The sequence below is a fragment of the Anneissia japonica genome, unplaced genomic scaffold (genome assembly GCF_011630105.1).
Source record: "Anneissia japonica isolate Jap-2015-1 unplaced genomic scaffold, ASM1163010v1 scaffold287727_len1644234_cov201, whole genome shotgun sequence".
NCBI classification, from domain to species: domain Eukaryota; kingdom Metazoa; phylum Echinodermata; class Crinoidea; order Comatulida; family Comatulidae; genus Anneissia; species Anneissia japonica.
The window spans coordinates 231,855-246,581 of record NW_022713615.1 but is presented as its reverse complement, the minus strand read 5'-3'; the positions used below and the strand labels follow the sequence as shown (position 1 = coordinate 246,581).

The window sequence follows — 14,727 nt, the reverse complement described above, 5'->3', positions numbered from 1 at the left end:
TCACATTGTTGGTGGACTTGCAGGACTGACCAAGGATTGAACATCCAGGGGAAGTTTATTCTAGAGCTGGAGCAAAGTATTCAAACGACCTGAAACCGTCAAATCGTTTGAGTGAAGGGTGAGGTGTCAGCTAAATGTTGATCGGCGTTCTATGCAGTACAGTGGCGTAGAAAAGTCGTTTTCATTGGTGGGGTTGGGGGGGGGGTGGATTGAAAATTCTTGGAATTGACATAAAATTACTGATGTCGTACACACCCTTCAGTGTGAAAATGTGGCTTGCTTTGCAAGTACATCTAACATCTAAGGAAAGAAGAGCTTAGATTGGTACCAGATAAAATAATTTTGTTATCAACATTAATCGTTATGCTAATTTTCATTTTCATATGCACACAAGAAAATTAGATAGATGAGGTTTTCTTAACATTATTCTTGAAAATTATGAAATAGATCGTAAATTTGAATCTTAAAAAATATCTCTTTTCGGGGTTATCTCACATGTTTTATTGTATTGTTTAAAACTTTGAATTGATCTATACTTGATCATTCTATAACCGTTTTAATGAGGGGGCGCTATATAAATCGACGCTTCCGCATTCTACGAAGACTTGTAGGGGAAAATTTTTTGAAACATGATTTAACGATACGAAAGCCTTAACGCCCTTCTTAATTGTGTGTGGGCACCTGAGAGCCTCCATATAATTTTAAATAGGTGGGTCAATCAAGCGGAAATTTGACGCGTCCATCCTGCCCTGCACAAAAAGTAGGTACCTGTAATGGCATTACCTTTAAAAGTAGGGCACTTTGTGCAGATTTCGACTGCTGATCGCAATGGTTAGTGATTGTTTGTATAATGTAATCTATTATCTTTAATTGCATTCATGTTAGCGCTGAAACACTACTCGATTGCCAACAAAGTAGTCTGTACAAGAAACACTAGGCCTACTACTAGGCGGTAGGCCTAGGCCTACAGTACAGCATTTCACTGCTGGCCAGACAGCAGTGTCACTCATCTGTCAGTGTCAGTGAGCTGTTGTCGAATGATTAATGTTAAGAACAAACATAACAGCAGAGTAGGCCTACTTAGGCCTCTAATATTATATAGGCCAGTTCAAGGGTGCCATTGAGGCCCCGTACTGTAAATAGACACATTCACTTCTACTACTTCTATGATGATACTCTGCGTAGGCCCTAGTCCAATCCAAGGTTTGGATGCTCCGCAGAGGTAGAAAATGACCTGCATATATTCTCCTGGTACACAATTCTGATTATGATAACGAACCGTAATCCGGCCGCATTTTAAGGTGGTCCATATGTAGTCGATATTTTACAGTAACTGTCTCTTATACACATCTAGATGTGTATAAGAGACAGCTAGATACCAGTCATGTGATCGTAACTAACAGCTAACACATCATTTACCAATAATTTTATTGAACTTATCAATCTTCTAACATCACTAAAATCAATTAAATATTTGTTATAAAAACTAATTCCTATGTATCTACTAAACATAAAATATCAATTCAAGTAACATATTTAACGATATTTGTCGTTTTAGAGGCTGAAATTCTATCACGGTCTAGGCCTACCTAGAATTATGGTATACATGACGTCGCGATCATTAGACGCCATTTTACACAAGCGATCGTAAATCATAGCAGATTTGCCAGCTTACAAAAACCACTTGGTTGTCGTCAGAATTTTTTCATATTTGGTCAAAATGTTAATTAATTATTTCTCTAAATTACTATTATAATAATTAGAAAAACCATGTACCGTTTTGACAGCAAAAGTTGATTTTATTCGAGTAGTAACTTCGGACGTCAACTGCAGCGGAAATAAACAATGAATGAACACAAAACAAATGCGTGACTGTTCTTTAACCTTTTGTCTGCCTAAAAATGCATGACATAATCGATTTTTAATCAGAAACGTAATTTTCACGATTTTTTTAAAACCCAACACCGTGAGCCGGAAGTTCAAGGTCGCCGCGAACGTCTAACCAAAACAATCAAGTGTGACGTCACGCTTTGTAACGTACCTACACTAGTACTAGTGCTAGTATTATGTGGCCAGGGAGGAATTAGCAAGCTTTTGTTTTCAATTATGTGAGAGCAGCAACAAGAAATCACCTCACTGTGAACATAATATGTCAGATATTCACAAACTGCTAATTACTTCCTTCTTGGGTAGATGCCCCCATCTTTTAACTATGCAACTATATTCCACATTTCCATTATTTACACCTATCCACTATCCACCTCTATTTATTAAGTATAAGATTTCATATCTATATATTTGATTAATTTCCGACAGGGTACAGTGAGGAAAAACAACCATATCCACGAAGCGGGCATTGTAGTGTTGCAAATAATGGACATCTTGTAGTCTACGGTGGCTATCATCCTGAATATCGATGTTCATTTGAAGAAGATGATGAAGAAAACATTTCACCAGAGTATATTTTTAATAAAGTCTTTAAAGAGGTATATTATTAGTACTATAGACTATCACAACCAATCTTTCGACAAGGCTTATCATAACAGGCCCTCATTGCTACATGATAATTTTATACTAAATCTTTTTTGAAGACTTGGGAAGTAAAGTTTTTCTTTGGTTATGAGAAAAATGCAGAAGATTTTTGTGCATTCAAGGAGTAAATCTCATTGAAATTATACTCTGTTTGGTAATCTTATGGCTTTACTACATTGGTGATTACACTTTTGAGCTCAAATCAACTTGTGTATTTGCTCTGTAACAAATTCTCCTGCAAGTACCCTTTAGGTTAGGGAATGTATACTGTAGGAAATTATATTCAATAATTTCATGCACTGCATCAATATTAGTACACTATACCTTTAAACCAGCAGATGCACTGACTATGTTTAAAAAATGTTAATTCAAATAATGATGAGGCCATCATATTATGACATTAAACAGTAGGAGAAATGACAACACAAATAATTATAATAATGGACTTATTATTAAGCCCTTTATGTGCTTGACATTATCATTACCACGGTCATTGGATTAAATGCCTATGGAACACAAACTCAAGCTCCCTGGGGGAGTATTCCATAACGTTGCAGCAGGTACATCAGCACATTTTGGCATTTAACCCCACCAGGTACCCACATATACTTCTGGGTGGAAAGGAGCAATGCAGATAAAGTTCATTGCCCAAGGACACAAGTGGAATGCACAGCGAGGGATTGAAACCCCAATCTCGAGGTTGGGAAACCAAAGACAAACCACTTCCACAAATGAGGTGTAATTGGATTATGCATTCAGGGGTAGGGGCATCACTCTGCTAAGGTTCTAGCCTAGGTTCCAGACCCTAATTTTGGGTTACTTTTTATTGCGGTTATTACATGCCATACCTAATTTATTTGGTGCCCCATACTTGATATAATAATATAATATATTATTTCATTTCAGCTTTGGTCATTTAATTTAACAACTTGTGAGTGGCATGAAGTTAGTACAAGTGGTCATCCCCCAGCTGAAACTGCATCCATGTCTAGTAAGCAATTTTTTCTATTCAAAGTTTTGAAACTCTCTAAACCATCTATTACCAAAGTATTTATCTTAAGGACAAGTTTATTGATTTTATATAATTTGAGGACTGGTCTAGCATGCTCAGTTACAAACTAGGCCATTTCTAAAACTATGAATCACTTGCATGTTCGTTATGTAGACGCTCTAAACTAAATTTTTGGTGACGTGCCAATGGCACCCTTGAACTGGTCTATATAGTATTATTAGGGGCCTAGGTAGGTCTTGTTTGATATCATTTTTGTTCTTTTATATTTTATACAAATGTAGTAATACAAAGAACTCATCTAGAATCGTCCTAATCCTATGAATTACAATTGCCTATCACTAGCTTAGATGAAGCGATTTACTTGGCACGTCATCACAAATTTAGTTTAGAGCGTCTACGTAACAAACGCGAATGAAATTCGTAATTTCAAAAGTAACCTAGTATGTAACTGAGTATGCTAGATCAGTCCTCAAATTATATAAAATCTGTAAACTGTCCTTTAAAGGGCATTATAAATTCCATTCTCCCTCATTATTGCTCCTCTATATACTCTAAATATTTCATCCAACCCTCTAAGTGTTGTTTTTCCCAAAGACCAAATAAAACCAATCTGTAAACTAATGAGAGAATAGGCGCGTTCAGACGAGTTAAGCCCCTCGCCCCCTATATATATTTTAGCATACGAGTTAAAAGAGTTTGCCGAGTTAGCAATTTGGGAATTCGGGAAGCTTGTGAAGAACTCATACCTACACATAGCAGCTCTGAACTCGTGGCACTAATTTTGAACATGTTCAAAATTAGTGCTACGAGTTGAGAACTCATACTAAACTCAAAGGACTCGTTGGTAACTTGTAGAGTACGCAGGGTACTCCTACGTAATTTGTACACTACTCTCAATGCTCGTTGTCAGTTTTGTGATCCATGAGTTTGATGCAAGCACCCCGAAACGAGTACGAGTTAAGTACAATTGCACCGAATTGGTTACAATCACGAGGAACATTTGATCGGAATGCTCGTACCTAACTCTATCTAATTCCGTACAAACTCATTATGCTCATAATAATCTCGTAAAGCTCGTAGTAAACTCGGTGCTTCGCTCGGCATATTTCGTACATTACTCCTAACCAACTCTGTAAGGTCATAGCTCACTCGTAGCTAACACATAGTAAGCATGTATAGAGGTCCTTTCCCAAGCAAATTAAATCACAAGTTTTTAACTCGTAGAACTCGTGAGACCTTGGATGAAATCAACCTAGGTGGGAGAGGGGCTTTAGAAGTAAGCTTTAACGTAGCAGTTTACTTGCCGTAAGCCCTGGGTAGTGCCTGTGAAGACGCTCTTTTTATTAAGCTACTTCAACCCTACTACAGGCGATTTACTCCTGAGCAGTCTCAGGAGTAAGTGTGCTACTTCTGTAAGGAATACGCGCTCAGAGTAGTGCCGTGTAGACATGTTTAGTTCAGAGCTCACAAGTAAATACGACCTCAAAGTTTTTTAAAAGATAATTACCTACAAAAAGAGTGCCAAAAATAACATTTCCTGTGATGTTTATACATTTGTAAACACAATTTTTCATAACTGCAAAATAATTGTTGAGAGACAGCAATAGTTACTTCTGCAAAATGTGCATACTTCTAAGTTTTGAAGTAAAATTAACATTATGCCCTGGGTAAGCATCGTGTTGTAACTCATCTGTAGTAATGCTCACATAACATCTGTCTGCTGAAACTTTACTTCAGACGGAAGGCTGTCTGAACATAACTATTATAAAGTAACTTTAGTTTATAAATACAGTATTGGTTTGCTCACAGGAAAATATTAATAATAATAATAATATTAATTATAATAATAATAATAATAATAATAATAATTAAAATTTTTTTTTTACAACGGAAGCTCGTTCACCAAGGTGGTGTTCTTCCACGAGGACGTATGTAACTTTTACATGTACATCATGAAAACTATAAAATGTAGAACTAAACAAGAAATTTTTTAGTAACAGAATCAGATATGAAATAACTAAATATCTACCAACTTCCTAGAAAAAATACTAGATGCCAAGTCAAAACCTATCTTAACATTGAGTTCTAGATAACATTAACTCACGTATTCATTACTCAGGTTTGAGTTATGCAAAACAGGGTAGGATTGTTTAAATTAAGCTGAATTATGTACTAGAATAGAATATGAATTAATGAGACAAAAATTTCACTTTGAACCAAATTTATTCTACATAAATCTGCACTCAGAAAATGAAACCTAAGTTTTGATTCATGTGGATTACATTTTTTGGTGGTTGTGGCTCTCCAATGTAAAAATTACCTTATCTGTATTTATCTATGATGAAAATATGTGTTACTTTAAATTACATGTAACTTACTCAACATAAACAAAGTTTTATGCAAATAAACAGAATTAATAACAATAATATATCTTGTTTCAGTGGCAATATCTGGTCAAACTCTTCTCTTGTTCGGTGGCACAGGATTTCCATGGGGCTTAAATAGCAACGACAAAATTTACATGTTCAACTTGAAAACACAAGCTTGGAATGTTTTAAACAGTGGTGGAGAAAGGCCACAGGGCAAGTATGGACAGGTACCTAATATTCATATCGAATGAATTTTATTATTTTATTCACGTAGTTCTTTGTAAACCTTACCCAGCCTAGAAATCGTAGCGTAGTTCGCAGGTTAAAAACTCTTGTGCATACTTAAAGAGGCTATAGATATGCAAGGGCCTAGGCCTAACATTTGTCGAAAAATCTCTATTTCCCAAAGGGGTCCCATCGGTGGTGATTTGGGCAGTACACTGGGAGATAATCCCCTACTTCATTTCAAAAGAGTATACTGCATTCTTTAACATTATTTTTTGGCCTATTTGACAGGAAATTAATAGTCTTAAAATTTCCATACTTTCTCAGGCCATGTGCTTACACCAAGGATGTATTTATGTTTTCGGAGGGTGCCGTCAAGTTTGTCCAGGAGAATTTCACTTCAACTCAGAACTTCACGAACTTAATCTACATACAAACATGTGGACCCATTTGCACGAGAATCTACCCACTGACTTTTCTGAAGACGCCCTCTGTCGGGGAATGTACAGACACTCAATAGCAATTCACAAAAATAAACTGTTCGTTATAGGAAATAGTTGGCATGAACTGCAATATAAATCACACTTTATGAATAAGGTATGGATTCGCAAGGATCATCTATTATTGGCATAATTTTCATGAGAGTACAAACAATTTGCTTGGGGTGAGGGGGAGAAGGGTGAGAGGATTTGTGTTTTTTTTTTATAGAACCAACAGTGCTCTCGTCAGCTTGAATTATATATTTGATGAACTAAATCCTTATATTAAAATTCTCATCTTTATATATTTGCATGGTGGTATATCATTTATCATTATTATTGGCATTAATCTTAATAAGTAGTACTTCCAACATTGTCGTTCATAATTGATGTATTTATAAATAGTTCTTGATTTGTGGATGTGTAAATTTATGTCTATTAATGTCATCAGGATAATATATCAGTTTTATAATGTAGCCAAATCAAATTTTTCTATTTTTAGCTTCATGTTATTACCCCAGTTATTGGATACGTTGCTGTTGCCTGCCTTGATAAAATGATTCGTAATGATATCCCCTTCCGCATCTTTTCAAAGACCCAATTTGCTGTTCGTCATATTAACATGATATAAAAATTATATTGAATGATTTATTTTTGTTCATATCAAAAAGAGCAAACATCAGACAAATAAAATATATAGTGCCCTTTCTGTATTATTAAAATATCTTAGAGTAAATTGAAGATAATATCCAGTGACTTATGCTTGATTCAATTTTTTGTTACTTTATTCTCTTTGTGTGCTGTATAAGTGCAACATCATTCTTATTACCCTAATTGTTACTAATTAATTAATGCTGGGACCCACTGATACATCTGGGTAGACTGAAGTAATGAAGATCAAGTGCCTTGCTTAAGGACACCAGCAAAATGCACAGTGAAGGATTGAAACCCCAACCTCGAGTTTAGAAAACCAAACCGTTTCCACTGCACCAAACCGTCTCTGTTGTAGTACTCTAAATCATTATTAATGTTGTTATTTATCAACAGATACATGCATATGACCTTGGAACAAGGTTATGGGAGTATTTATCAACTAGACCTTGGGAATCTATTGAGCATTCTTACCCAAAGAGAAGAGTTTACCACACCTGTTGCCAATGGAAAGATAGTAAATGTTATATCTTTATTCCTCTTTATACACCGTCTTTCGTAAAAATGGGGAACCCCCAAAACTTAACATTGAATTGCTTATTTAAAAATTATTTAACTTCTATTTTTATATACAAACTAAGCAATTCCAATATTGAATTATATTCTTCGACACAAGCAGGGTGTATCTTACTCCCTCAGAAGTGACTTTAAATGATGCTATACTTAATATGTATGATTGATTGATTGATTGATTGTCTAATTGATTAATTTATTCAATTATGCATGGAGCTATTATTGCGAAGGAGATCACTCGACAAAACTCCGTGCACGCAGCGCTATGCAAATGGTCCAGGAGCAAAGCTGCCGCAGCACGTGAAGTGCATTTGCGTGATGCCTTTGAAGTCTAATATTATTTCTAAAAGAAATATTTTGCGAAATCTTTTCCTTAAATATACACATAACATACTATAAGTTTGAAAAATCCAATCAGGGGAACATTGTTAATTTTAAAGATATTTAATGAGTTAAAATCAAACAGTTTATTGCACAACTGCCATGTTGAAGCATATAAAGGCATGTTGTTGCTAACAAAAAAAAAATGTTAATAATAAGATAGATGCCCGCGCATGATTCAAAGGTGAGGAACACATTGGTTTGTCGCGTCAAAGAAATCTGTTGCTGCGTGATCTCCTTTTCAATAATACCTCCATGATTTATGTATGTGAAACACTAGTAAGGCTTCATGTTCCAATCCTAATGGTCATAAGTTTAAGACCTATGCCAATCTTTTATACATGTACCTAATAAAATGATCAATGTCTTGGAGAACAGCTCTATTGTAACAGTAGCGGTCCAAGGTTGAGAGGAGCCACTTCAGTAAGATCTGGTTTTAATAAGCTTTCTTAACACATCACATTGGAACTAACTGTTTATGCTGATATCCATGGTCAGCTAATTTATTGAGAAAAAAATGAATTATGAAAGTTAAGTAAAAATTGGCAAATATTCAGAGTTTTCTGAAGATTGGGACAGTTTGCAGATTTTTGCTTTCTCATGGGAGTGTGGGTGCCAATTTCCAAGAGACTCCTACTACTCCAAAACTTTTTGGGACCGCGTAGGTGGAAGTGAGTGGCTGAATCCACCAGTGGAGAGTTCAAAACTTGATGCATATCATCTTTCAAAGCATTTCAAGAGCTACTATACAAGCATTGTAGTTGCACGTGGAAAATGAAATGTATTCAAGTACTCAGACTACTATTAAACAGTGGTTGCATTTTGGAGTAGCCATTTTGGAAGAATCAACTTGGATTTCTAAGCATCAAATGCATTGTAGCCTGCACTCTCACATTTTTTTTTTAATACTCTCTGGTGTCTGCACACTTCTCAAAGGACTCCATAGAGAGTTAACGTTTTTGCCGATAATTGCATTTCTGTATCTAATGCAATCTAAGTGTTACACGTCTGAGTGTATGGGAAGATCTAAGTTAATTTAGAACTAGAGAAATACCACACTGTTCAAACTACTAAAATAATTTGCTTTCTCAAGATTTAATTCCTGCTTCAACTTTAAAAAGCACATAGAATGTAAATGTAGATAGAAGACTTACTATATTTTAGTTATTTATAATCATAATACAAATTGTTTTTACTACAGGTATTTATATGTGTGGAGGACATAACAGTAGCTATATATATGATGACCTGTGGAAGTTGAATCTAGAAACATTACAGTGGTCGAAGCTAAGCGTGTCAATGCCTGTACCGACGTTCTTTCATTCAGCGGCTATAACACCTGTAAGTTGTTTTTTCCCCAGTATTTGATAATGACTTGAATTGATTATTTAAAAATTAAGGTGGGGTTTAATTATAGTAGCATCTGTGTTTTCTTATATCTATTTCATGTAAGTCATTAGCTGTTCCATATATTTATTGGATATTAATTGGACATTAGGTTTAGGACACTAGGAAGACATAAGGAAATGTATATTATTTTTATAAAAACTGAAATTAGAACACTTTTCATACGATATAATTTCAATTCAGATAAATTTGCGCCCTCCTTTCCTGGCCTGTTCCAAGGGCGGTTTGAATGGTTCGGCCAAACACTCGTTCGTGCATAACCCCATCCGAAATGAACCATCCCACCTCTTGCTTCAATCAACTACCATCAAGATGTATATTTTGGCCCCATCTCTCGTTGTACCTCTAACAAGTTAGTGCAGGGAAAACTGGTAATTGTTGAAATTGCACATGCCCTTGCTACTTACAATAGTGGTACGTACAATTGCGATATGACCTTGTAATGCAACAAATGTAACTAGACAATGAATCTGAACACAGATACAGTATACAGTTAGAACTTTGAGGTTTCACATATTGGATTCCCTTCATAGAGAAGCTTTAATCGATGTAGCAAACATTTTACTAAATACAGCGCATGTTTACTCATGAATCTATGATTTAATGGCAATGGTATAAGGTTTCTTATGTCCATGAAGGCATACACTACTCCCCAGTGCGCTTGTGTGTAGATGATTGGTTGTATCGAATTGCTAGAATAGGATTTCCAAGAAAATCACCCTATGAACATCATTATTAAATAATAAATTATGTAATTATATAAAAAATGTATGTAATTGTAAAGTGTAGTGAAGTTGAATATAATGATATTGTGGTCTGATTATGATGTAACATAAATTATGTATTTGAATTAAGCAAATATAATATTTTTTTAAAATAATGCTTAATATATCAAGACTAAATATTTTCATCTGTTTTGCTTATTATTGTTGTAAGACTGTTTAATCGTTGATAAACCAAACACAATCTTTGTGCTTGGTTTATTAATGATTAAACAGTCCAACAACAATAAGACCAAAGTTAACAATTTATTTGATCATTTTAATGAGCTATGAGATTAAATTTTGATTATTAATAAATAGTGAAGATGTTAATTTTTCATTATTATATTTGGCACCAACCAAAATTTTGGTAGTTTGGACTTGGACACATAATACTTTAGTATTGTTATTTTAATTATCTTAATTGTTATTTCCTAAATGCAGGCTGGTTGTATGTACTTATATGGTGGTGTAACGTCACTCGGGGACCGCGTAAGAACGTCAGCCATTTTCAGGATTTGGCTGGAGGTACCTAGTTTGTTGGAAATCGCGTGGAACTATCTACACAAATACTTCAGTCATCTTGATAAACTGTCATACATGCAATTATACAGGCTTGGAATTCCACCTGCTTTATTAGATAGGCTGAAACCATACAATAAATAGGCCATAGATCCTTGTGAATAAAATCTTACACCGGGCACACACTGCGCGTTACAACGGTCGGACGGAGAATCCATCTGCGTTGACAGTGAGCGCTAGGGGATGCGTCACCGTCTGCTGATTGCCGGTGGTAGTCTGAGCAGATTGTTAATAAAAACAATCTGTTGCGCTTCGCGTTGGCCGATGGCTGTCGAGCGCTGTGCGTGCCCGGTTTTAGTTCATTAGTTATGCTGCGGCTGTTTTTATCATAATTTTCCAAAAGTTTGAAACAATACTAAATGAAAAAAAGTGTTCTCACTTTCTCTTTAAAACTCACAAGTGATTTTTTATATATATATATATATATATATATATATAAAATATACATAACCTAGGTGTTATTGTGTTTTAATTAAATTTTAATTCGTTATTTATTTTATAAATTTCTTTATAAACATTTTCTGTTTGGATGTACTGAGGTCATTTTAGCAGACACTGGTATTAGTAGTTTTTATGCCGAAATTGAAGATTACAGTATGACAAGCCACGCAATTATAACAAAAAAAATTTACATAATGCACCCATGCAATATGAACCACAATGCAATCTTACAAAGTTTACAGTATTTATTTTCAGTTGTGTGAAAACATTAAAAAAACATGCATAATAATAATAATAATAATAATAAGTTTTACTTATTCACGGAAACTCAATTCAGTCTTTTTACAAAGATTTAAAAGCAAATGAAAAACAAAAGAAAGTACTAATAACTGTAAAATTTAAACAAAAATTATCTACAACATACTGGAAAGAAAAGTTTGACAAAATTTTTTTGAAACTCTTCAGATCTTCAGCATTTTTTCTTCATCTATTGTACTACTGTAGCTAGAACTGATTCTGTTATTATAATTGATATTTTTAAAAATTATTTTTGTTAATTCCCAAGTAACTCATTGTGCTCACAAATATAGCACAAAAATATAAATATGTCTTCTGAGATTTCTATAAGATCTTAACAACCAGATTGTCAAATATTGATGAAATTCATATTTACACTTTGCTTTACAAAAAGTGAATGACCTATCGCTTGCTTCGTCTCTCAGAGTTAGTAGGCCACTACAGGCCAGCGATTTGTTCTTGAACTTAGGTGATTGTTGGGATATTTATGGCAGTTGGACAAACATCTACAGAAGTTGTAAATACATCAGTATATAGAACGATAAAGTATTTCATTTTGAGCAACATTTAAGTGTCAATTGAGGAAGGGGGAGGGTAGATGAGTGTAGTGAGCAATTCAAAATCCTCGTTTGATAGGAATGAATGATTAATACACAGTACCCTGCAAAAGCTTAAAAAATAATCTAAAAATCTGTTAAATATGACACATTAATATTAATTGTTTTAGGTTTGGTTTTTGTGTGTTGCTGTCTCTCCCATATGCAATTTTCTATGTTTGGTATTCATGGCCATAATTTATGATGGCATTTTTAGACAACTTCTCAGCAATACTATTTAAGAATTTGTTGTCTGTAAAAAGTTAATTTTTTAAAGGGTTGAACACAAATTAATACAAACATCCACTCTCCTTTAGATCAAGATATAATGTGTTCGAAAGTTTTTTGAAAACACAATATTCTTTCACTTTTTGATTGGGAATTTGTAATGTAGTTTAGATGTTTTAATCTTTATCATTATTATTGTAGTGAAGTCTGAAACAGCTAAAATTTAGTTCCTTGAAGTTTTGAGAAAAAAGTAAGCAAAATAGTTTTAGAAATTAGGTGTAATTTTATCATGTAGATTTTTAAAGAGATATTATATTACAGAACTTATATTAATTAATAAACTAGTATAATTTGAAAGGAACAACTAAAAAAAGGATGACCGAAAGAGGATGCAGAAAAATGAATTTAGGAATTGTTCAAAGCAGAGACCTCCCGTTTGGGTGATTATATTCAATGGGACAAAAGCAATACTATGTATGTTACGTATCAGTTGATGGTACAAGCCTTTAGGCTGTCACCTAATCGTATATATTTTTTGTACCAAGTCTGAATTTGAGATGTTGAATTATGTTTAGAGCCCTTTAAGCATTTGGTTTAGCATTAGAAGAATAGCTTTCACCTGAAAAGTTTTCTCGCTAATTGACATTTATGGGGCCATTGCTATAGTCTTTGGATGTACCCTTGGGTTTCTGGACGTCAAGTTTAGAAATTTTTGTAGTAGGGCGTGTGGGGTTCATTTGGGATGAGTTTTTTTTTTGATGTGTGTGACTTATTGAACTCAATGATTTTTTAAATTTTAACAATTCAAATTTTTACTTAGATTTGCAGATGTGTCTTGATATTTTAGGGGGTAGTGTCTTAATTTCTTTTAAATCTGATAATTTAAATATCAAATTTCATTCCTGGTATGCATTAAATTGTGATGTGTAACAAAAAAAAAATGTTTCTTTTTCTAAAATGCCTCCGAGGTAATGGTCAATGTCTTCGAACGCGGTCGTGCACTTTTTCTAGCCCTGATGATGACATCACATTATGACCATATATAGGCACATTATGACTATATACGGGCATACAACAGTTTTTTTTTGTCAATTCAAGAAAATTTGATAGTGTGGTCAGTGCATTAAGGAGCCCACTAGGCTAATTGGAACCAGTGGTCCTGTCAAAACAATCCACTTATGTATTGACGTAGGTTAAATTTCACTTCTGATGAGATTCATAGACACAATTGATTTAAATAAATTTATATTAAAGAAATAAGAATATAAATAGACTTTATCACCTTATATATTGGGAAATTATTTCCAATGTTCATTATTGTTAAATTGTTTGTCTAAACTTGTGCAATGCATTATTGTAATCTTCATTAACTGTTATGAAGTAAAAAAAAAAAACATAAATATTATTTGTATTTTCACCATGTTTAACTAATTAAAGATAACTTACTATTTAAATTGAATAATACTATTTATATAATATAGTAATTAGTTTAAGAATAGGCACCCTGGAAATTGAACTCTACTAACAGTCAAGAATGTTTATTCCTCCAACAACATGATTGGCTTCTTCCCCTATGGTTGTCTAGAGTTCCCCGACGGTGGTCCTGTCTTCCCCCCCCCCACAATGAACCCCTATTGGTGCTGCCACTGGCTATCATTAGAGTCTTTGAGTTTTACATGATTGAGTTTAGGGTGTGGTCCATTAATCCATAGATCCACCAATAATTTGATTTTTTAAATAAATATAATAAGTAAAAGCAATGTTTGATTAGCACACCACAAGTTATAATGTCGTTAACAAGAACCTACAGTATATATTTTAAATAAATTTTGAAAATTCTTTAAACCATTATGTCTGTATTATTTTTGTGTTTATTTAATGGTCTTTTTGAAATTAAAATTTGCTTTAAAAAATAAAACACGCTTTCTATCTTGGTGTGTACTGTAGTGTCTGTCAATAAGTTAAATCGCCCTGATAGCTTTCACATAACTTTCCTGAAAAGGTCCTATAAAAATATTATTAGTTTATCACCCTATCTGGGCAGGAAAAGTGATGAGGGAGGGAGATTTTTTTTTTTAATTTTTTAGTTTGCTAAAGCCAAATATCACCCTTGGGTTGTTTGCTGGTGCATTGAAATTCAAAGTAAAACATGATTTAGATAATGCAAACAATATCTACTAACTATTTAATAAA

At 33.9% G+C, this 14,727-nt stretch overlaps 1 protein-coding gene across 1 annotated transcript; it reads left to right on the top strand.

The window, feature by feature from the left end:
* Positions 1-679: 679 nt before the first annotated feature.
* Positions 680-14,382, top strand: LOC117108575 (kelch domain-containing protein 10-like). The gene is made up of 8 exons (XM_033250637.1): positions 680-831; positions 2,317-2,486; positions 3,439-3,523; positions 5,986-6,140; positions 6,466-6,735; positions 7,665-7,785; positions 9,424-9,563; positions 10,835-14,382. Exons 1-8 carry the CDS (start codon positions 774-776, stop codon positions 11,054-11,056), a joined length of 1,221 nt encoding a protein of 406 aa, XP_033106528.1. The 5' UTR covers positions 680-773; the 3' UTR covers positions 11,057-14,382.
* The last annotated feature ends 345 nt before the right edge of the window (positions 14,383-14,727 follow it).

Coding starts and splice junctions, on each gene's coding strand:
- LOC117108575 (XM_033250637.1), top strand. CDS start 774: ATGGCATTACCTTTAAAAGTAGGGCACTTTGTGCAGATTTCGACTGCT. Junction 832..2,316: donor TTCGACTGCTGATCGCAATG/GTTAGTGATTGT, acceptor AATTTCCGACAG/GGTACAGTGAGGAAAAACAA. Junction 9,564..10,834: donor ATTCAGCGGCTATAACACCT/GTAAGTTGTTTT, acceptor TCCTAAATGCAG/GCTGGTTGTATGTACTTATA.